The 25,648-nt window shown below is 37.1% G+C and overlaps 1 protein-coding gene across 1 annotated transcript; it reads left to right on the top strand.

The window, feature by feature from the left end:
- Window positions 1-1,921: 1,921 nt before the first annotated feature.
- Window positions 1,922-24,052, top strand: MCHR2 (melanin concentrating hormone receptor 2; the record flags this gene model as incomplete). Its single annotated transcript, XM_084512165.1, is given in 7 exon segments — window positions 1,922-2,110; window positions 9,604-9,791; window positions 19,706-19,766; window positions 19,770-19,882; window positions 22,658-22,702; window positions 22,704-22,772; window positions 23,737-24,052. Coding segments are annotated over 7 exon segments (981 nt in total).
- Window positions 24,053-25,648: the final 1,596 nt, after the last annotated feature.

Genomic DNA, 25,648 nt, shown 5'->3' with positions numbered 1-25,648 from the left:
ATAACTTCTTGCCATGTAATGTAGGGCATGTTGTTCACATCAAAGAGGTTACAAAAATTCAGGGGAAGCATGGGCAAGAAAGACAAACATAGTAGCATCCCAACATCACCAGAGCCCTACCATACCCATTAAAATTGGTTTATAATACAAGACAACAGTTTTACTTAGGTGGGAGATTAGATACTTGACAGTGCTCAGATCATACTTAATTTGAATAATTCATAGGCAGATTTTTTTTAAGAATCTTTAACAATGAAATCTTCACAAATGCCAGAGGAAGCATATGAAAAGAAGCAATGAAGGTGTTTCAATATTTCAGAAGTAAATAATGAAATTCTGTCTAATCAGAGTAGGATGAATAGCTTATTTCAGTGCAAATGATAGTCATTTCCTTGGAAAAAAAAAAAACTCTGAGAAATAACCAGCTAACTTTTCTCCACCTTTGTTGCCACATCAACAAAAAAAGAAAAGATATTTTTTAGCCATTGTAAAGTCAGAGTTTAGAGATCTCATCTTGAAAACAATGCAGTAAAGATCATCAGAATCCTCACTTGCTTCCTTGTGCAGCTTTCTGGACTGATTCAGAAACCTGACATATTTCTGGATTTCACAAATTCATATGTATCTGCTTTAAACAATTTTGCATAAGTTTCAAATTTCTGCTCTTGAATTATGGTCTTTAGACTTGTCAGTTAAGGGCTCTTTCACTTTTCCAAAACTGCTCCTTCCTTTCTATTTACTTTGCTCTCTTTTAAGTTTTGTTTTCTTTTGTACTGTACAAAATTTCTTTCCATGATAATAAAATTTATCTTATCTTCACAATGTTCTTATCTTCACAATGCTAAGCATATAGGTTTTGCTTTTACGGTTGAACTTAGGTGTGCTGTTTTCCTTACTGACTCAGATTTTGCATGGTAATAGCATGTCAGAGGAAGTATGGATACAGAGCACCTCTAATCTAAATCTCCCCTCTTTCAGTTTAAAACCATTCCCCTTACTCCTATCATTATTTCTCTGAGTAAAGAGTCCTTCATCCTTTTCATAAGGCCCCTTTAAGTACTGAAATGCTGTGATGAGGTCACCCCAGTGCCTTCTCTTCTGTAGGCTGAACAGCCCCAGCTCTCTTAGCCTGTCTTTGTAGGTGAGGTACTCCAGCCCCTTGATCATCTTTGTGACCTTCCTCTGGTGCCACTCTAACAGCTCCACATCCTTCTTGTGCTGGGGGCTCCAGACCTGGACGCAGTACTCCAAGTGGGGCTTCACGAGGGCAGAGTAGAGGGGGACAGTCACCTCCCTCGACCTGCTGGCCACACCTCTTTTAATGCATCCCAGGATGCAGTTGACCTTCTGGGATGCAAGCACGCACTGCCAACTCATGTTGAGCTTTGATCCACCAGAACACCCAAGTCCTTCTAAGCAGGGCTGGTCTCAATAAGTTCTTCTCCTAGTCTGTACTAACATCTGGGATTTCCCCAGCTCAGGTGCAGCATCCTGCATTTAGACTTGTTGAACCTCATTAGGTTCACATGGACCCACTTCTCAAGCCTGTCCAAGTCCCTTTGGATGGCATCTCTTCCTCACTTACTGTAGTTCACTCTTACTGTTCACTCAACTTACTGTTGAGGTTTAACCTCAGCAGGCAGGTAAATGTCACACAGCTGCTCACTCACTCTCCCCAGGCGGGACAGGGAAGGGAATCAAAAAGGTAAAAGTGCAGTAACTCATAGATTGAGGCAAGAATGTTTTACTAGATAAAGTAAAAGCTTCAGGTGCAAGCAAAGCAAAACAAAGCATTAGTTCACTATTAAGTGATGTCCAGGAAAGCAGAGCTCATCCCATTGAATGGTTCCTTGGGAAGACAAACGCCATCACCCCAGTGCCCCCCCTTCCTCCTCCTTTCCCCCATATGTTACTGCTGAGCATGGCGCCACATGGTGTGGGACATCCTTGTGGCCATCCTGGCCAGCTGTCCTGGCTATGTCCCCTCCCAGCTCCTGGGGTGCTGCAGACAAACGTCCTTCCCTCTCTGATTGGGATTATCTGTTCAGCAGGCTTAGCTGGAAATATCCTCATTGTGTACACAATAATAAGGTATAGAACTGAGTACATTTGGTAAAATGATTTATTGCTGAACAAAATAAACAATGACCACACTAATCGAGTGAATTGCTCTGCAAAGACATGTATTTTAAAATAAATAAACAAATAAATAAATTGACTATAGACAGAACAGATGGAGGGAATATAGGCTTGCTTAGCCTTTTCTGTTATAAGAAAACACTTAAGTGCATGGTTGACTTCAAGAACATTCAAGGAAAATGAAATGCATGTCTTCTGTGGCTTTTGTTGTAGTTAACAGCAATCTTCTTACTGGCACCAGAAAAAGATAGACAAAACTTTAAACTTCGGTTACAGTGCTAGCTACAATTTTTAAAGAATTTTTTTTAAGACTGAAAACTGTACTTCTACCTCAGATTATTTCAATGAAAGATCTCCATGTACCTTTTGCCCATTTACTGCAGCTTCCTAGAACATAATACTTTTTTCCAGCATCTGGCTTCTGGAGACAAGGGCCTTAGTGCCAGTCAAGTATTCTCACATGCCAAGAATTCATACCTCAAAATATTTTTGATGTATTCTGAGAAGATAAAGTTGCTGAAGTTGCTAAAGATTTTTGGGTCATAAAATCTGACCCAAACATCCTTTATATTACTAAAAAAAAATCTTCTGGTCACATAATATTAAGAGGAGATTTTTTGTATATAATAAGTAACTGTCTTCCAACTGGCACATACAATCACAGACTCTAAAGCCACAAGCATGAATCATGAAGAAGGGGCTATTATCTGCAATGAAAAATTAACATAAAGAAATATGAGAGGATAAACTAATAAATGTTACACTCAGCAAGGGATGGACTCCAACAGATAGACTCCACCCTTACATAACAGGTTTTTAAAGGAAAGATTTCCTAAGGCCAGCCTAGGACTGGGTGTCTGTCAGCCCCTGAGCTTTAGTAAATTTCCCTTGAAACTACCAAAAATCTGATGGTTGGTGCAGTTGAGAGTACTAAATTCATGATCTGAACACTGAAGAGAGCAAATATGGAAACAGTATGTCTGAAATGGACATAATCGTAATATGACTTTTAAAATGCATGAATGAATAGAGAAGAAAAAAAAATCATTGAGTTTCTAAAAAACAGTCTTTAAAGTAATAGAATGGAAGGAAACTGAGAAAGAACAAAGATATTTTCCCCTGGTGAAAGGCCTTTGTCTAACTTAAATTCAAATATGAGAGACAGAGGGAATAAACACAGACAATGACTTAAAAAAAATTAATTTAAACCATATTTGCTCAATAAAATTGCAAGCATTCAAATTTATGGACATGAACATTTATACATAGAAAAAGAATTTGAAAATAGTGCATTAAAAAGTTAATGTGGTAGTTACCAGCAGTTAAAAGGACAACCACAAACCTCATACTCTATAGATGAATATATATTTGAAATGCAACTGCAGTTTGAAAAATAACTGTGTCAAATTCCCACCTTCCATCATGCAGGTTTGATTCTACTCAATGACTCTGCTTCAGAGATGTCTCTTTTTTCTTTATTGAACATACTTTTTCATGTATATATTTCAAGTTTTTTAGCATTATAGAGTCAGCACTTCTAAGAGAGAAATAAGCTAAATTCTTTCTCTAGTTAACAAGTTATTTACTTACCGGTAAGAAATCATAGAATCATTAAGGCTGGAAAAGACTTCCATGATCATCTGGTCCAACCATCCCCCCACCACCAATATTACCCACTAAACCATGTCCCTAAGTACCATATCCAACCTTACCTTAAACAGCCCCCAGGGACAGTAAGTCCACCACCTCCCTGAGCAACCCATTCCAGTGCCTAACTAATGCTTTACTGATGGAGGTATGTGAAAAAGAATGAACTTTGGAAATTCAGCTCCCCAGTTTGCAGGTCCACTAGCCAGTGACAAGCATTTTAAAGTGTGAATTAAAATGATATTATCTGCAATTTACTGTGAGAGAGTAACTAAAAGACATAACAAATCTTGCATGTAATATATGCCTGTGCACTGATATCTAATTTAAAAATTAATTCAATGACTGGCCCTCCATGTGTGAATTAATTTAATCCCTAGAGAATAATAGAGGGAGTTGAGATATGTTGCTATTAAATTAAAGAGAAAATGGTGGAGAAAACACGGCAAGAGTTCAGTGTCAGCCAGTAGGCTATGATAAACTTCATCCCAGCAACCTACAAATATTGGCCTCCCAAACTGCAGTTCTGCTAGCAAGTGTTTTATATAAATCTACTGACTTTGGCAGACCAGCTGCTGGGAGAATAGCTATGGTTTTGTTTGGAGGGTGGAATGGGATCCAGACAAACCCAATCACCCACATTAGTCTAACTTTAAATTTTGAAGAAATAGTCTCTTGCAGAAGAAAAAAGGGATTCAAATACAATTTGAATTACCTATAAATAAAACTTTTCAGATTAACTTGATTTTTAATAAGATATCTAATACCATTTCTTAAAATAACATTTCCTGAAATAGAGATTGCAAATAAGTCTTACAGCACTTATTACTTGCATTCTGAGTCTTCAGTTGGAGTTGTACTCACCACTGGAAGTAAAGTAATGACCAGAAAACTTATGAAAGTGCTACAGCATGACTAATCTACTCAGATCAGAGATTTTGTTATCAGATGTTATATATTATCATGCTGAAAAATATTGATTTGGCTAACGAAAAATCCAAGCAGTTCAAGAATTACAAGATGAGAAAAAAAAATAGTTAATGTATGGATGGTACTTCAAGATGTTAATAAGAAACAAGTTTTCAGAAAAGATTTTCAGGGGAAATAACTTGGAACTTTCAGGGACTGATTGTAGGGCCAGTCAGATTTCTTATCTTCCCTCAGAGATCTGGAGTAAAGTATATGGTTGTGTCAACGGTATTTCTAATGTCATACTCTGGAAATTTGGCTGATGTTATGGAGTTTAAGACTGTCATAAAGAAAGAATTAGATAAAGAATAAAACAGGGATGAAAGCAAAACAACTACTGCAATGTTTAATAGCACAAAGCCACAGAATTTTATTTTTCTTTTAAAATAAGTAGGAAGCACTGCTGTCAGTTGGAAAACAACAGATGAAAAACTCCTGGGATTGCTGTGGGCTGTCAGTAGGCTAAAGCTGCATGAGAGGCACACACAGATGTAATGTATGTAATATAAAGGCTCTGCCTTTCCGGAGGGAAAAGGGAGCTGCTAATGCCATTCTTCAGGCTCACAACAAGGCCTGAAATACAATTCTCACCAGCTGTTTCCAGGAAAGAGAAGCCTAGTCTGGAAAAGAACAGAAAAGAACAATTGCTAGAACCAGAAGGAACAAGAATTAAGAAAATTCAGCTAAGTTTGTTTTAAAAATAAAAATAAGTCTCAGAGGTGTATGCTTGTTCTCTGTAAATCAGGACCAAATACACCAAAAGGCTTTAAACTGAAGGCCAAGACTGGTAGAAGGGCTATTGTGCAGACTGATAACTGGAAGGCAATTTCTACTCTCCAGAGCAGTGTTGTCTTGTGACTGCCTTCAATAGGATTAGTGGAAGTTAAAAACATCATTTCTACAATGAAACTACTTTGTTATGAGAGGGTCTGTTACAATTTGTTTGCCTGCAACAGTGGATAACTCTGTGCTGTGACAAGGGTTATCTCTTCCAATCTTAGGTTCTTAGTTTTCCTAAATCAGGAAAAAAAAAAAAAAAAAGTTAAACAATGTACTCAGCGCCCTACAACATGCCCCACATGCTCTGTTCTTTTGCCTAGCTGAGATAGAAAAGCTAAGAGTTTCTGTAATGAAACACTATGCTGACAATTTACTCTAATTTTTGTGATTCTATTTGTTTCGGAAAAAAAATATACATATTTTTAAAAGTAATGCTAGAAATATGGGACTTCCCATGATGACACTGGCACAGTAATTCATAAACGTCTTTAAGTGATGTTATCTGGCTTGACTATGAGATTCAGTTAAGCAGTAATATATTTTTGGACTAAAAATCTTGGAAAAACATATAGCTATTGTTAATCTTTGATACAACAGATTAGATAGTTGAATTACTTGGAACTATTTGTTGTCAGGTATGGTTGAATGAGAGAAGGCATGGAGTCAAACATGTAGAATAGAAAGGCTGTCATTTCTGTGTACAGTTTTTTATAATGGATACAGGGTAAGATTCAGTCTTACAAAAATTTTATAGGCCTTATGCAACTGTTCAGTGTCAATGATTTTTTTTCAGCATAACTTTGACTGACCAAGCCAGTCATCTGGGTCTCCATGGAGAGAGGGTTATTCATACCATCTTTGTCATATACCTTAGACAGACATATACCTGTCTTAGATAGGAAAAGTTACCCCCTAAGTACTGTTTCTCTGCAGCACTCATAGTGCTATAAAAGCTGCTACTTTTGGACCTGCTGTTTTCAGGGCCCAAGGGTCTCCAAGCTTGAAAGCACAAGGGAAGTGATTGACCTCACTGCTGGAAACTCAAAAACACTTCCAGCTCGAGCTGGTTAGATGGAAACATTCAGATTTTTTAGTGTAGGGAGGACAGAAGAATGACCTTACAGCTGGTGCTACCTGCTGTTGTAGCACGACATGTTCGCTCTTCCTGTTTGAAGAAAGGGTATTTGTTTGTGTTTGTAGATGTGTGATATTTGTAAACCATCTTGTCTTTGACCTGGAAGATCACTTGTAAATTAACACTTAAGCTTCTAGTTAGTGAAGAATCTGTGTCCAGGAGGAGATAAATAAATATTGATGACAATACATAATGAAGTTGGAGGGGATAAATAATGACTGATGACAACATATAATGCACTTATTATGTTCTTCAAAGTTGTGGCTGGAGTCACAGCCAGCGCACAGATTATCAGAGTGTTGTGTCTGCTCAACATTTCTTTTTGTATTTGATTGGGATCATTCAAATCTATTTTTAATTAGTTTAATCTGTAGAAGAAGAATTAAAGAGAGAATAGGACTAGCTACAGATTTGACATATTCACAGATTTTTCTGAACAGCAGCTGTGGTTTTGTACATTTTTTATAGGTAGATACTTGGATGTTTCAGAGATGCAAATTATTCTTCCTTGGGTGGAAAAAAAAAATTGTCCAGTTAATATGGCTTGAGAAACTGATGAAAAGCTTTCAAGTTTGTGGTAAGACAGAAGAAATTACTGAAAGAATGAAAAATTTGAAACTGAGGCTATAGCTATTATATGACTGGTTGATTTTTTGTCTGTTTGTTGGTTTTGTTTTGTTTTGTTTTTGTAAAGGGACTATTTTTGGCAGAACACAAGCACCCCTGCCTTAATAAAATGTAAAGCTGTTCTAAAGTACAAAATGTAGCCAAAATGATTTGATGTTATAAAGTTTACTGCATGGGTTACCATTTAAATATCGTGGCTTCTACAAAATGTCTATGGCTGTACAGGGAACTATAGAAAAATCTGTAAGAAAGCCCTATGCCCTATCCAGGAATAGTTTTCCAAACCTCAGTGTAAAGCATGGAAGAGTGGGTATTGCAACATTTCCCATCACATTATCCATGGAACTGCTGAGGTGGTAATTTTACTCACCCTCTGTTGTGATCTCACCTCTTGGGCAGTTCCATTTGGATGTCTCAGTTAAACACAAAACACCTAGGGAATATTTCAGCCAAATTTAATGTGTATTCAAAAACATCTCCCATGTCCATCCCTTGTACTCCCCTTTGGCAGAAGTTTGGTAGCTTTAAGCTGTGCACCAAATATTCTTTGTTGATTAAATTTAACATAAAGTCTGAGAGCATGGAATTTGAAGTTGTTGTTTAGAGTTCAAAAGTTTTTTCTCATTTTGTATGATTTACCCTATTAATGTGAATTAAATGGCATGTTCATGCAGTTTTCAGATGCTCTGAAAATTATGTGTTTGAACATAATGGTACCATTTGATGTCTTACAGGAAACACAGTTTGGGGCTTTGCTTTTCCTGGAGATTTTACATCCTTCAATTTTCAAAAAGCTGTAGGCATTAGAGGAAAAAGATCACATATGCGTCATTCTCTCCACAAGTTCTAGTCGTCAGTGCCAACAGATATACTTTATAGATGTCTGGCTTTGGTTTCAGCATCATAACCAGATGGCAGTGAATCATGCTTTATAATTTATTTAAAAGGTTAGAAATAAATACTTTTGTCTGGCTCCTTCCCTCTTGCTTAAATTTCTGTCTTTGGAAATGTAGTTATTTCAGAGTTTATAACATGCAATGAAGGTAACATAAAAAATATGAAACGATGAACTCTTCTCACATGGTTCCTTTTAGGAAATGATGGTCATAGAGAATGCAGTATGTGGGCAGCCAGGAGGAGTTCTCCCGGCTGCAGATCCTTCTGTGTCTTTCAGTGAAAGTGACAAGCAAACTGGTACTTTGGAACAGGTTGAAAAACAAGCAAACAAAAAATAGCAAATGGATTAGAGATACTGAGAGGGACTCCAGGCAAATAACTTATGCTACATGTAGATATCTAATATGTAAATGAAGTTAGATAAGGTGATTCCTGTATGAATCTACATAGGAATCCATAGCATTCCTATATGGACACTGTGAGTAAGGACATTTTACATAAAGTTCTGTGAATAAAAATATTTTATAAATATTGATGCTTTGAAAAAATGCTTTATGTCTCTTCCCTTGATTTGTATAAAATACGGTAATTTAAAGTCAGGAGCTCTTTTAACTGCCTGTGTAACATTCCTTTAAGCCTAAATTTGAATGTATATTAAGATAGAGATTAGAGTTTGGGAAATAAATCTAGGAAAGCACATATTTCACACAAAAACTGTATAATAAATACATTATGAAACTGGTAAAAATAGACTCAGTACTTAGGTGAAGACTGTGCATACAGTTTTAATTCAATTGTGTTCCTTATGTAGGTGTAAACTTTATGAGACTGTCCTTAAATATTTGACTGCATATTATTCTTTTCTTGGAGGACCCTTCCTCTTTTAGCAGTACCATTTTACCTCAAGCACTCAACAATGTTCTGCCTGCATTTTTTAGTGATTCAACCCTGGATTAACTACATTTACAGATCACCTGCTCTTTCTTCCTATTTATGTTAGTTTCTATCTCCATAAAACCTTTCTTTCTTTTGAACTCTTTATAATTTTGAAAGGAGAAAAGGAGAAAAGGGATTACTGTTAATAAATTAAATAGCCCTTTAAACTTCACTGGAAACCAAAGCTATGAACAATCTACATATTATATATATATATGTATTTTAAGCCTAAAATGTTTATTATGAAATATCTTTGGTATGACAGATGTCCCCTGACTTTAAAATACTTTTTCCAGCAGTGTACTCACCTATGTTCAGATCAGTTTTAAGGTCCATTATATCAACAGCATACTTGGGAAACAATATGGTAACTATGTCAAGGAATCGTCTTCATGTCCCCCAATTTATTGCAGAACTAAGCAGAAAACTGAGAAAAAAAAAAAAAAAAAAAAAAAAAAAAAAAAAAAAAAACAGATATCTGCATCTGCAATCTGGCTATAGCAGAGTTAGTTCATATAATTGGCATGGCCTTCCTCATTCACCAATGGACACATGGAGGCGAGTGGGTGTTTGGCAGCCTTCTTTGTACCATCATTACCTCCCTGGACACATGCAACCAGCTTACATGCAGTGCCATTATGACTGCAATGAGTTTGGACAGGTATGTGCTTTCAGATTTTCAGTCTATACCTTTCATTCAAGGACAATAATACCTGTGTTTATGCAAATCTGTAGTAATTTGAGAAAGAGAAGTAATGCCGGTCATGGTTAACATTTTTTTTAATTGCATGTTTCCTTTTTTGGCATTTGTGGAGGTGGAATAAATATTTTAATTCTTGCTATAGCACCATGCTATGCACAAAGTTTTGCAAGATCCTGCTCAGTACCACTCTTACTGTTCTGTGGATTCTCTTTAGATGTCCAACTTCTAGTAATGGCTTGATTTCACTGAAACTAGATTTATTTCAAACATTTCAGTGTAAGATTAAAAAAAATGGCTTCAAGGCAGCCTGCATAAATGTATTGTATCTGTTATCTTTATTAAAATGTAGTAAGAGTATAACAAGAATTTTAGCTTTGTTCATCACTTCAGATTTCAAAAACAGCTTCTCAGTGGTCTTGATCTTAAGCAAAAAATGGCCAGGATCAGGAAAGTAAAGTCTATTTTTGACCAAAGAGGTTATTTGTATGTGAGAGAGCATGAAGAAGACAATCTTCCCTTCATAGCACAAGACACTAGTCAATCATTTAAGATGACATTCAATAGACAACTTTTGACTTGCGAGCCAGGATAAATGGGAAGGATGGTTGCTATTGAACCAGCAACATATAAGACAGAATGCTTACATGGAAATGGAATGTAGTCACTACAATGTAGTCACTAGAGAGAGGGAGAAACAATATTGTAAGACAGAGAGCAGAAGGTAGAAATTTGAAAGTTAAAAATAATTTTGAAATTGATAATATGTGGCTATTATACAGAAGCTAAACTAACGAACAATATCAGAAATATTATTTGGTTAACTTGCAGTTAAAAAAAAGGCAAGAAATTATAATTTCCTTTGAAGTGCATTTCAGAAACTCTGTTTTGTATTTGCATGTGAGTAATGTGATAGAAGACAGCCTTTTCTTATGTTTCTAAAGAATTTGCACATAATAGTAACTCTAGTCATTCTGTTTGGAGAAAAAAAAAAAAAATCTTTATGCAAAGGACAGGTAAGTATTAAGACAGGGAAAAGACATGGTCTCCTACTGAGAAAAGGCAAAATATCAAAACACAGTATAAAAGTTAGTTTATGTACCAAATAAAACCCAGCTCTTAAAAATGGACATTTTTTCCCCATATTCCTGTAAATACTGAGTGTAAGCCTGTGCTATTTTGAGCAAGTTTTTCCATCTCAATAATATTTGCTTAGGGAAGGCTCTTCAAATTATTTCTCTCCCAATCACTGGCCATTATGACCCATTAATACCCATTATGACAGTACTGCGAGAGACAAAGGGTTTTCAGATAACTAGCTCCCAAATGGTTTAGTGCTTGATAAAATCACCTCTGAATCCACCTGGAAGCTGTTATTAGGTGAAAAGATTAAACCATCTGTTTTGTAAAAAATCAGCAGAGTTTATCAGATTTTGTTTGACAGTAAAATCATCACAAATTCACAATAAAAGCAAGAAATGTGATTATGCCTTAATAATGCTATAGCTAATGCATCATAAGACAGCTTCACGTTCTTTTTCACATTTCTCAAAAATTAAAGTACTTCTCAAGTAAGACAGAAGTGGGTCAGAACTGGGAAGGCACTTCCAAAAGAAGCTTGAGCTGAATAAAATGGCTACCACATGCAAATTAATATCTGTCATATTGCTGGATAATGTTTTTATTCCCCAAAATCCTCATCTTCATAACACGAGAGAACGATGTCACGCACTCATCCAACAGAGACTTTACTATTTCAGCATTTCCTGTTGAAAATCGAATTTCTTTTTAAGATCTTAAGAAGTGGCAAAAACAGCTGTTCTCTCCATGGAGCTTTAAGCGTCATTTTATAAGGGGTGCAATGGGTAAAATTTGCTTTTGATTACTCGCTTTGATATGGAAAAAAAAAAAAAAAAAAAGAAAAAAAAAAAAAGAAAAACACACAAAGGATAATTGTAAAAACTATGCAAGTTTTGCATGTATATTAAAATTTATGAGAAAGTTTCCAAAATAAATATCAAATGCATTTTTAATAGAGATTCATGTTTACGTCATAGGCAAACATCACGTAAATTAAACCTGAATAAAACCTTGTTATGAGAACATTTGTCTATCTGCTAAGAGAGAAATTCCTGAGAAGCAACTCACATCTTCTTTGCATGAGGACACATGTAGGCACGTGTAGATAACAATCCCAATGTAATTTACTGTCATGTAGACCAAGAGAAAATCTTCCTAATATCATGATACAAATATGGCCTAAGAGAAATCAGGCTTGTGTACACTGCAGGCAGCATTTCTTATTTTCCAAATATTGATTTATGTTGAAGTCTAGTGAGAGAGGAGGGATGGGTGAAAACACGGTCCAACGTGATGTCCTATACTGAAGTTGTTAACTGGAACATTCCAAGAAAGCCATTTGATATTCATTCAAAAGGGATTTAAATTACAATTAGTAATGTTAGTGTCTTTAAACTAGCAAAGGAATTTTTTACCTATGTCGTTTCGAAAAAAAAAAAAAAAAAAGAGCCAAGCCTTAAATCTCCAAAATAACTAATGCAATTTCAGAAGTCACATCATTCCTTATTCTTGCATGGCCCACAAGACATAGCTGATAAAACCCACCCTAGATTTTCTTTGTCTGGCAGGAGTCTGTGAAGCATATCTCATTTCCTGTATCATGAATCCAGTGGAGCATGTAACAGCAAAATGCCCCTGCTTGGCTCCCTTCGTACAGGCTGCACTTCCTTCTGACTAGTTCTGCAAACTTGGGTTATAAGAAAAGGTGTAAACCTCTTGGTAGGGGTTCACTTGTCTGTAATCCCAAGCCTGCTTTAGGTATAGCACAGATGAATACAGACACAGCTGAGACTTAGTTCAGTCTCCTGGGAAAACACGCTAAGCTGTGAGAAAATAGCTAGATTAGAACTATGCATGCTAAGAAAGGTAAAAGTGCATCCAGAGATAAGATTGTTGAGGTGAAAACAGTTGGCATCTCAAAGGTTCAAGAAGAGAAACACTGGCATGAAGAGGTATCAAATACTAAAAAAAAAAAAAAAAAAAAAAAAAAAACAGTCTGAAGATGCCCCTTCACTGTTAATGAGAGCATTAACACTTAGCCTAGGAGATCAGTAGTCCTGGTTGTCTGTTGGCTATTTTAATAGACAATAAATACTCTTTTTTTGTGAATATCCTACTTGTGAAGTGTCTCTGTGCATGGGAAATGTTCCCTGAGCAAAGATGCCTGGAGTTGAAGAGTTACATAGGGAATCAGTCAGTTTAGATAGCTGCATAAATATTTATTTAGCCAATTCTCTTAAGGTTTCAGATGTATAAATGGAGAGGTGAGGCTGGGAAGATAAATCTGGAGTAAGTAGCTCTGTGACAGCTGAGAAGAGGCAGGCAGGTGTTGCCAGTCTTTGCAGCAGCAGGCATGAGAAAATATGTTCCTGATTTGCCCATTGCTGTAATATTGCTCTAATATTTACCAAGGCAGTATTACTGGTAGGGTGGGTTATATCTCTATGAAAGTCGTGGGCTTTCAGATATTTAAAACCAGAACCACTTGATTTGCCATGGACTAATCCATTTTTTCAGTCTTCACACTCATTTCTCCTTTGCTCCTTGCTTTACTTCACAGGCAGCCATAAACACCCCAGCCGGAAGAAAAAGACATTCGCTGCATCTTCTGGGAAGACTGTCATTTGCCTTTGAGTGTGGTACACTTTGCTGCCTCTTGGAGCAGTCCAAATATTTTAAACCAATGCATATAATGCATGATTAGCATTAATTGGATTATCGATGTTAATTAGTTATATTAACAACAATAATATACGATACTGTGGCAATACATAATAATGTTAGACCATGGGATGTCACATGTAATAGGTTAAGATATCCAGAGGCAGGGAGAAAAGAAGTGAGGAAAAATCTAAGCTCTTGGATAGGTTTCCCTTCTTGTTGTTGTATGTGCATGACATTAGTATGACCACATGCTTATGGACTTGCTAGAAATCAGACAAGATGATGTGGAGCTAGCTACATTAACTAGAACCATATGGTCCCACAAAATATTTTCTCTTTCAGACTGTCATCTTGGGTTTCATGATCATACCATGTACCTTTGGTGATGGTTGATTTCATAGACCTTCCTCCAAGCAGCATTGTAACAGCAAGCTTGGCAGAAAGGCAAAAAGAATTCAGTAACAGTCATTGGTAACAGGTACCATGTACCTGGTGCCCTGCACCTTTCTGGAGCTCTGCAAGCTCCATCACTGCCTCCTTGTCCATCACTGCATCAGAGACACAGCCCAGACACTCCTGTTATTGTTTGTTTCAGGTGAGTGCTCTTCAGACTATTCTGAACAAAAGACATGATTATTACTGATAATTACTTTGGCAGATGAGGGCCACGTGTGCCTTTAAACTCCACTGTCTGTTTGAGGCAGAAATTACCCTTATTTTCAAAACAGCATTTTTTCCCAAATGCACTTTTCACTTTTTATTTCACAAATTGATTTTATATCATCAGACAATAGGCAAGATTGAGAATTACTTCTAAACTGAAGCAGCCAATAAGAAATCTACCGAAAAGAAAAAAAAAAAAAAAAAAAAAAAAAAAAAAAAAAAAAAAGACAAAAGCTGCTTGTGTTTGGGGTGATATTTATTTCTTATTGTTTGTGGAAGGCTATGATATTTCTCTGCATGAATCAGAATACTGACAGACTGGAAAAAGTCTGAGTTCTATCAAGAAAAAGAATCATTTACATTTACCCTTATATTTACCTTTACCCTTGAATTTGTGGTGGTGTTTTCATTCCATTCTGTCTAATTATTTTCTTTTCATTTTCAAGGTCATTAAAAAACATTTTTTTTCTTTTGCTCTGATGAATACTAATGATAAGAATCAGAAACCCAGGGAAAGACTATCTCTTTATAGTCATATATTGGTATGTTAAAATGTAGAGCAAAATAATTGATCCAGAAAATATGAAAAGTCATCTTACAACATGTAGGGAAATACAAGTATAATACACGCCAGATTTTAGTACCCTCACCTGCCTTTTACGTTTGTGAGAATCCTATGAAAACCCAACTGTAAACCCAGGAAGATGATGTCCACCCAACATAAGGAACCGGAGCCAACAGACACATAGGCAGTGGCAAGTACCTCTCAAACCTGAAGACATGGATTCAGCACATATCCCAGGCCAAGAGGGTTCCTTTCCATATGCCATTTCTTTCCCTTATTGGTCTTCAATGACCCAAATGCAGTTAGTTTTCTTACTAACTTTGTTAGTTGAACTACTAGACTGCAGCCACATTGATCAACATGAGATGCATTCACTGCTGGCATGTTCTGCGCTGCACTGTGCCCTGATCCTTTGAGTAAAGGCAATACCTTCTATTAAGCCACATGTCACACGGTGCCTTAAGCGCAGCGGCCTTTTGCATTGCTAACAGCCCTCTCTGAAACTCTGTAGCCAGTTTTCCACTGGCAGCTCTGCGCCCAGTCATCCAAGCTGCTGCGGCAGCCTTTCCCAGAGTCTCTGGGGCAGCCCTTTCCCTTGTTCCCACGCTGGGGATCTTGGAGTTATCCTCCCGGCCATGCACCTGCAAACCCAACGGCATTGTTATAGTGGGTTCTCATGGGAAGCGACGGCCACCAGCGTGAGAATCCTCCCTTCTTCCCCCCCCCTTTTCCTACCCCATGGTCAAAACTTCTGGTTGATATTAGTGGACCCAAAAATATGCATGCCCCAAGCTTAACAGCAAGGCAGCATGCAATCTCAGCAGAGCATGCTCCCAGCAGCACCAACAGCATCATAGACAGAAACAACTTGTGAAAAGTGGGTCCTGATAAAAACTATATTGATACTGTGGAAAAAGTATTATGAGGAGAACCACCCACTGCACTGGAGAAGATACCCAAGACGGATATTTGTCTGGAGACCCCCCATTGTATCTCTTCCCATTTTCCCACTGGCCAAAGTTTTCCCTTTCTACCCTCTCTCCTTTAATTTTTATCATCCCTAAAATTAACTATATGTCATCATCTACAGAACCTGCTAATAAATACTGATGTATGTTTGTTCACCTACCTCAAAAATCTTTGTGCAATACACAGTTCTTAATGAAAGAACAAATAACCAATATTTTTGTGGTTAGGTACATTGTGAGTTTAAGTAGAGTGAAACAGAATGGAAACCTCACTGAAACCTTCCTGCTAAGAAGGAAAAAGATATGAAGGCATTAAGGAACTTTTGTATCATCCAGCTGAACACACCAGCTGAAGTTCAGTCTCCCATGAATGGCAAGTAGTAGGCACATCTCAGAGGCGATTGATGGGTTGTAATATGGTGTCCTGTCACCCTTCATGCAGCTATTGGGAAGAGGGGGCCTGGTTAGCTGTAATTCTTACTCCACATCAGCTAGTAATGTCACTTCTCTGTGCTTGAAACCCCATATGTCCTATCTCCATCCTACATACTTTTATTTTCTCATAAATACTTTTAATTCATAGTTTATTCACTAATGGCTTTTGTATTATGCACTGGAACTTTCTTCATTATTGATATCTGGAAATATCTCCACTGCTGATTTTTACAAAAGGGTTGTATTCTTCCCTTATTTTGCCTGGAGATGCTGTTTGCTGCTCTTGAAAAATGAAAGCAAGCTCAAAGCATACATAGTACACCATGCTTATGTGGAGACTAAGAGGTCAAATTTTGTGCAAAGCAGGACTAATCATAAGTTTTAAAAACCTTATAAGTCTGTAAATTACCCTCGATTACACTGATCCTGTAAGCAGTATCAGTGTCAGAAGCTATTTCTATGAGGCAGCCAGTGAAACAGGAGAGTTGGTGTGCCAAGAATGATACAAATCAGTTCGTACATTGCTGATACAGAGGATTTCTGAGAAGTTCTTTCTTAGTATCTTGTAGGTAGGTTGTTTTTTTTGGTGGTGGTGATTTTGTTGTTCTTTGTGGGTGTTGTGGGTGTTTGTTTGTTTGTTTGTTTTTGTTTGTTTTTGTTTTTTTTTTTTTCTGTTGTTACAGAACTACAGTAAAACCAAGCTGTTCTTTATTACCATCATGACATAATAACAGCATGATGTTAGACGTAGTTTTTTAAGATGCCATACAGTAGAAATGCCTTTTGCTGATTCTAACTATAATGGTCATTACTTTAAACTTATTTACTGAAAAGAACTTGGTTATTGCACGATTTGAATAATGAAAAAAAAAAGAAAAAAGAAAAAAAAAAAACTATATTTCATACTCAACCAAGAGTGAAAATAAATTCTTATCACAAGACATATGAATCTTTCTTAACCTTATGCAGTAATTCTTAACCTTCATTGGCCCAAGAGCTATAATACCAAGCAACTGAGGTTTACACCTCTTTTTCTTTCATGAAATACTTTTAATAAGGAATGATGTTATGCTGACTTTTATTCGTTCAATTGTTTAATTGTTTCAACTGTTATTGACTGTCTCTTGCAGGCTTTTATTGTGTTTATTTTTTTTTTTCTGGATTTTTTTCACGATCTGTAAATAAGATAAGTAGTTCACTGATTGATATAGTCTTTCATTTGCTGTGTTACTACTTATTTGTTTCAGAACACACCAAAAATATTAGATTCCGAAAAAAAAAGTCTTCAGCAAGAAAGTTGTACCTTCCTAATCTTCTTAAAGAGCTGAGAATGAGTGCTGTGCGATTCCATGTGCAGACAATAACACTTTAGAACAAGTGTGCCTCCTTACATAGCGCCTGAAACCACCATAACATTGCTATTACACTAGCTTTGACTGTTTTGTTTGTCGGACAGTCAATTTATTCTGTTCTACAAGCACTAAAAATCAATGAAAAACTACCTGTAATATTTTTCAGATTCATGCTTGCATCTTGTAGGAAATTTAAATACTCTGCCATGAAGGATAAAATTTGGTAGAGAAACTGAATTGCCAATCATAAGAAAACAATTTCCAAGTATTGTTTAGATTCTTGGTCATTTGCCTTTCTTATAACAGCTAGTAAATCACTCATTTTCAGTTACTTTCAGAAAAAATCCATTTCAAAAGAGTTCTGTGACTATGATTCAGACCTTTCAGTCTTTTTAAAAGAAACTGAGTTTATCTACCTCCCACATGTTTCATTACCACTATGTAAAACTCTTCTGGCCTTATGCATGTAAAAATGCGTTTGTGATGTAGTTGAAAAGGAGATAATGAAATTTTTGATTCATTTTGTAGAGGCTCATCATAAAATATTTTCTACCAAAAAGAATGCCCCAAATCTTCCTCTCCCCTTTTTTGTGTAAAACTTTGACATCCAGGAGCTTTCTTTCATTTAGCTGCATTGCTTGTTATTAACTGAAGGTTTATGAATCAATAATGGGATGAAATGAGTTTTCTTCATAAATTGTGTCTCCCCCATTTCTCTTTGATGCTTTTGTTCCTTACCCACCCACCAACTCCTCTTGGAAGAGATTGGGTTCTTCTGCCTGCACTTTCCCTGTTGCAGGGGGTCAGCAACAGGGATATGGGGCTGAGATGTCAGCCTCCAGTCTCCCATGGTCTGAGTGGTGGTAGGTAGAGATGCCATTAGGAGTACACCTCTCATCACATATCAGGTGGGACCATAACTGATCTTATTGCTGGCAGCAATGTGACAAGAATCAGCTCTTTGGTAGGGTCTCCTCCGTGAGACCCAGCTGACGAGAGCCGTGTCCATTGGAGATCAACTATGCAGCACCAAAATGAGGTCAGTTTGTGCTGGGTTCTGGGAGTCTCCTGTGATTATATCACCTCAAAGACACTTCAGAACAATCCTGTACTTCTTCCCTTCTTGTTGCTTTGTGGAGTTCCATGAGCTTGAGAGCTACAAAGCAGTACCAAGACTCAGAGCAATGGACATTTTCAGCCTCTGTTGCATACTCTCTGCACCCAGTACCTTCTGGATAGGCCTACAGCTAGACCCAGCATCCCAGATTCTGTATTTGCAAAAGACAGAAAGAGAAAGGGGAAAAAAAAAAAAAACATTGTTATGTTTCTTTACTTCTGCTGAATTTATTCTAAAGTGGTCTGACACTATTGTTTCCCAAAAAAGTTGTTAATCTGTGCATCAGTCATATTAGTCATAATACATCCCTCCCCTTAAGTCTCCTTTCTTTATTTTGGCTTTTGAATTGTTGCATTTAGTAATCTGCTTTCAGCTCAAAAATTGCTCACTATATCCACTTTGATCTGACATATTAAAGTTCACCCTAACATTTTACAAAATGTGAAGGTCGTGAAACAGAAGCTGAATTTGTTTTGTATCATAAGCTGCCACTATCTGAAGGTTACTTTTAAGGTAGAGAAGTTTTCCAGTTGGATCTTCAGTTAGGTGGCAACTATTTAAAAAGGTAGAAAATATTTAAATTACTACTGTAACAGACTTGAGCAATCCAACAGCTCAAATATATCAGAAAGTAGTATAATTGTATTTGAAAATGTCTTGCATGTATTAAATTATCTCCATTCCTTTTCCAGAACTAACTTTATCTTGGATTTTGTCTCTGTTTGCTTCTTGTATGAGTTTTTACATTATCTCCTACATTCTGATCTATTTTAATTTATTAAAAACTCTCATCATATTAATTAAAGAATGTTGTGATCAAGAGCATAATCAGTTATAACAACACTTGTAGAATGTTAAGTGAACTGCTTGAATAAATGCTATTCTGAAATGTAGTACTCAAAAACTTTAAAAAAATGCAGCTTCCTTCCCTTGCAATGGTTATTCTCTGAATTTATGTTTTGAGGTCAACAATATTAACCTAAATATTTTACTGTTTTTCTATTATATTGCTCTGTTACTTGATTTTACAGATACCTCACCCTTGTCCAGCCATTCCGACTAACCCACCTGCGAACAAGATCAAAGACATTTTGAGTCAACTTTTGTTTATGGGTAGCATCACTTATTCTGGTGTTCCCCGTATGGGTCTACTCAAAAGCAATAAAGTTCAAAGATGGTTTAGAGAGTTGTGCTTTTGATCTGACCTGATGATGTTTTCTGTTAAGCCATTTAAGGTTCTGAGACCATATTATAGACCATATAATATTCTGAGACAACTGTTGCTGTTGCTCAACAGTTGCTGTTGAGTATACCACCCATTTTGTCTTTGATATCCCTGAGAGGTGGGTAGATGAATGGATGGATAGATGGACAGACGGACGGACAGAAGGACAGATGGAATAGAATTAAAGGCCAAAGCTGATCCTAGTGTCATTCATATTATAACAACTCAGATTTTATTGGTAGTATAGAGGCATCCCCCATGCAATGAGGGCAAGACATAGTCAGCAAGACAGCTCCATATAGCAAAAGTAATTGTGAAGGATCTCTCCTTATCCTTTCTTCCAGTGTCTGGGTAACTGTTGTTCACAAATGGGATCTCTTTGCCCTTCCTTACTTGTCAGACTTTCATTTTTGAAAGATAAATCATGGAAGAATTTAAACATTCCTCAAATTGCATACAAAACTTTCCAGTGTCTCATGGCCAAGCAGAATCATGTTTTTTGTTGAATTCAAACCAGCTTGTTGAATGAAAGCTAGCAAGGGACATAAAGGACAATTTTAGAAGCCTTTTTGGAACAGAAAGCAAATCTGGGGAGATACTGGGTATTTTTATATTAGCATGTTCATTTGGACCAGGAATGTATTTTTGGGGTGAGTCTCCCAGTTGTATCTAATTACCATACTTGTGGTCATATTTTTCATCAGTCTCAAAGCACACGATCTTTATTCTTTGCAGGTGAAATCAAACTGAAAAGAGAGATCCAGAAATTTGATGTATGGACTCCAACCACTGTTGTGTACTCAGTCCTCAATCCACAGGATCCAATTAGTGAAAATCCAAAGTTTAACTCCCCGACATGAGTATAATTTGCTAGGTCCTCAGCACCAAAAACTGCACTCCATATGCAGATTTGCACTACTCAGTTGTACTACTAGCCAATGTAGACAAATCCCAGGGGGGGAGGGGGAAGTAAAAAAAGTGTTCAAGCCTCTTTTGTTCCAGCTCTTTCTTTCTTCTCCCCCTCCCCCAGTCCTGGATTTTTAATGGAATGAATTCTAACTTTGGAACACCAGAAAAATAGGGAGAAAATATGTAGCAGTACAGAAGGTAAAATATTTTACTGTCAGGAAAGCTTGATGCAATTCACTGGTGAAGATTTAAGGTATCAGTAAAAACACTGAAATATAAGCGATTATTTTCAAGAACTTGTGAAGGACATGAGACCCCCAATGGCCTGAAGAAATCAGATAAAATCAAAGGAAAACAGGGATGAAAGAATTTGGGGAATTCAGCCTAGTCCATCCTCTCTCGGATGGCATGACCAATTGTCAGAGGTTTGTTTAATTCTGCTTCAGAAGTTTTAACACAGAAAAGTATAAAGATGAGTTAAAAGAGTCTCTGGTGGATTAAAAAACATTGAACTTAAATTCAATATCCAGAAAGTTTAACAAGTTATTAAGCTGTCAATCTGTAAAGTGACAAGAAAAAAAAAAAAAAAAAAAAAAAAAAAAAAAACTATGTGCACTTGTCAGGACCATATTAAAACAAAAAGATATAATTTCCTTCTTTAATGGAAATTCTCCAGTTTATAAAGCAGAAATAGAATCAGAATATCTTAAATTTTAATAAAATGACTGGAAAAAAAAATAGGAAAGATGCTGTAGATCGATGCAAGAATGGTTGAAAACAATTAGTGCTACATCACCACTGGTTTACTATCAGGCTAGCAAAATACCAGGGTGTACTGGGTCTGGCTGGAATGTTAACTTTCCCGGCAGCAGCCCATACGGTGCCATACTCTGTACTTGTAGCTGGAACAGCAGTGTTATCACACCAGTGTTGTGTCTACTGCTGAGCAGCAGTGGCACAGCATTGGGCCTTTCTCTAACCCTCCTAGGGGGTGGGCAAAAAGTGAGGAGAGAAACATCACTAGGGCAGCTGACCTAAACCAATCAAAGGGATATTCCATACCATGTGGTGTCACACTCAGCAATAAAAGGTGGAAACAGGAAGAAGAGGGGAGGGGTGGGCTCTCGTTGAGAAGACATCGGTCCTCCTCTCGAACACTGGCTGCGTGCGTTGAGGCCTTGCTTCAAAGACGTGGTCAATCATCGCTCATTTGTGGGAAGTAGAGAGTAATTTCTTTCCTCTGAACTTCTATATAGCTTTCATTTATTTTGTTTGTTTGTTTTCCTCCCTTTTTCCCCTTTCCCTTTTATTTCCCCTTAGTTAAATTGTTTAGTTCATGGTAGTCTTTATTTAATTATTATAATTATTTCCTTTTAATTAAATTATCCTTATCTCAACCCGTGAGTTGTTCTTTGCTTTACTTCTCCCCCTTCTCATCTAAAGGAGGGGGAGTGAGAGAGCGGTTGTGGGGTTTAGCTGCCCAGCATGGTAAAACCACCACACAGGGGACTAAGAAGGTTGTGTCTTGCATGGAATTTTGCAATAATTTTCATTACAGGTGCTGAAAAAAAAGCACACACATGCAGAATTTGGAAAGCTAAGGTGTATAATTTGTGGTTGCCTTGTTGTAGTTAACAGTATTTCTCAAACTGCTGGGCATAGATTTTATTCCTAAATGTGCTTACAGTTCTGAATAACTGCTACTACCTAAAAACAGGTTCCATGTATCTCTAATAATGAATCACAAAACAGAGATCACTTTATGAAAAACGTAATTTTATTTCTTTACATTTATGAAATTTTCTTCATGTAATCACATTGTTCTTTCTCTTTTCATTTTCTTTTACAGGTATACACTTCATCTTACTATAACAACTTTCTTTTTTCCTTTGCCACTTTATTTGCTACATTCTAATTTTATGTTATACATGGGATATGTATCAGCAGAACAAGAAAGCAGAAAGGTGAAGTGCTATTCATTGTTCTTCCTATTTCAGATTCTCTGCGCAGGCTGTAAAGGTTTTGTAGGTTTCTAGCCTGTAACGGGCTAAAAGGAATAGCCCTAAAATGGCATGTGGGCACCGCACCATGTGACTTTCCATGTGACTTGATGCTGCATTATGTTCCCTATAAGGGATGAGATTCAGTGGAAGAAGCAAGATAACCCAGCTTGAAGGAAACTGATTAAAATTAGAAAAGAAAATTATGGCAGAAGTCCTCAGTTTATCTGTGGAGAGCACAAAGCCATGGCTCAACCCTATACTTCTGGCTGCAGGAGGGCATCTGCCCAACAAGGTCTCAAGAAATGCTGAGAAGAAATGGCTTCCAAGTCTAGTAGCAGCCACCATACCACATTTCACAAGGAGGCACAGGATGCCTGAGGAAGCCTAGATAACACAACAAAAATGACAGATAAAAAAAAGCTGAAATACAGTTTCCAGGCTCCTCGTCAGCAAGTTTTGTTTCTGGGACTAAGTGTTTTGGATCTCAGCTTTACCAATTTCCCATGAAAAAGGTAATTCATTTACATTTTAGTGTGGTTTTTAATCCCTCAGGCAGGGGTATTGTTTGCTTCTCTTCTCCATCTCCTTAAGCTCCTAATAGCCAAGTTTTGAAAAATGTTGCAAAACTGTACAGTTTTCATGTTGAAAACAGGCAAACATTTTAAATGAAGTAATTGTCAGTGTTTCATCAATTATACATAAACAATTCTGCTGTATTTGTGTGGCATAGCATCAAATTCAGCCTTAGAAAAAATAATGAGCAAATAAACAAACAAACAACAACAACAAAAGTCTTTGAGAACTGATCTTTGCTTGCACTGCAGGTGATTTTGGTCTCAAATAACTGCCATTCATCAGTATGTTCAATCCATGACATCATTTTCTCACTTTGAATTTCCATGCTTAGCATCGTTTTATTTTGCAGTTACAACATCAGTATCCCCAAACAAAGAGTCATGAAGATGGTGCTCGCTCTGGTCATTATGTTTGTGGTAAGCGCTGCCCCATTCCATGTGATCCAGCTTGTGAATCTTCAGGTTTCTCACCCAACTCTAACCTTCTACGTGAGCTACTACATCTCCATCTGCCTCAGCTATGTCAGCAGCAACATTAATCCATTTCTCTACATCCCTATCAGTGGGAACTTCCAGAAGCGTCTCTGGAGGTGCATAAACATGGAAGTAAGGATGGCAGAACAAGATGTCAAACACATTGAAAATATACCGAAGTCAAGTTTTTGAAAAAATGTATTATCTATGTGCCAATTTTATTGGTCACTATAGCTAGGCCTGATTTCACTTCCTTCATCAAAGTGTAACTCAGAAGTGACTTTGTCACTGGAATTGTACCAGTGTAAAGTTGCTGTGATAAGATGATCTGCTCCACTATTTGAAAGGTTATTGCTCGTAGAGGAGGGATTCTCTGCAAAAATATTCTTCATTATTGTGCCATTGCCTTTCTATGGTTATTTGTACGTAGACAAACCAAATGTACAGAGACAGAAGAAGACGTTAAGAAAAAATATAGTCCTCTGGTAGTAAAAAAAAAAAAAAAAAAAAAAAAAAAAAAAAAAACTTGCTGCAAACATTGAGGACATTGTGTGTGAAGTCATGGAAACTGTTAATGACCACAAGAGACTTAGTTACTGATGACTCAGAAGGGGGTAACTTTCAATTTTTATCTGTAGATATACAGCTGTCTCATCTGGCACTCATTCCTGCAGCTATTGAAGGCAGGAGAGAGACATAAAAGGCCTATTCAGAGGAAAACTACTTTTGAATTAACCTTTGTACATGTCCTTGCAAATAAAGAAGTGAATTCACAATATGCGTCATTGGAAATTATTAAACCTAAGTGTTTGTTTTTTTTTAAATGTACATTTCAGGGATAAGCCTTCATTTTTCTTTTCTCAAAATCCCTGCATCCAAGTGCAGCCCTGTGAAGCCCTGTGAAGGCTCTCTAGTCCTTGAAGAGCTCAATACTGTTTTCACTACATTGAGTACTGGGAGGAACTTGGTGCATGCCCAGGATGCATTCTTACTTGTCTCAGGAAGGGAAGAAGTCCTGCACATTGCCAGTACTTAAACCACAAGATTTCCAGCACCAGGATGTAATCAAACAATATTATTAGAACATTGACAGCTAATAAAGAAAATCAGGAAAAAAATGTTAAAAAATCTAATGATATTGACAGAATTTCACATTTGGTGTTCACCATACTGTGGGCTCATATTTGTCATATTCTCTCTTCAGACCACTTGCTTTTATCTCAGGAGTTTCACTAGGACCAAACATTTCACTAGGACCATTTATGATTACAGTCTTGTTATTTTGAGGCTCGGTGAATCTGGAACACTTAAAATGCACCTCCTCACACTTGCGGTTAGTCCCCATCTTCTCATCCTATCCCAATTGGCCTATTATGCACATATTTACAGCACTTTGGAGGTTGCACTCTGTGATCCTATTCTGTGATCTTTGAACACAATATGGAACACATGACATAGGAAAGATGACAACTTCTTCACCGGGGGAGGGCTGGGCTGCCTTGTGACTCCCATTGAGCTGCAGATGCCCAGACTGTGGATGAGATAATGCCCTGCTTTCTCCTGCCATCACATCTTCAGAAGAGGCCACTTCTGTACATAAACCACCTTTCTTCCAGGAGCTCTGATGGAAAAACCTCTTTGGCTGCACTGTGGAGGGGTCAAGGCACCTGAAGACATACATTCAGACTACAGTGAGCAGCAGTTGGACAGTAAATCATTAAGCATGATAGAGAGATAAGTAGATAGACAGATAGATGGATAGATGGATGGAGGGAGAGAGAGAAAAGG

The sequence above is a fragment of the Aythya ferina genome, assembly GCF_964211825.1.
Source record: "Aythya ferina genome assembly, chromosome: 3".
NCBI classification, from domain to species: domain Eukaryota; kingdom Metazoa; phylum Chordata; class Aves; order Anseriformes; family Anatidae; genus Aythya; species Aythya ferina.
This window is presented reverse-complemented; position numbering and strand designations above follow the sequence as displayed.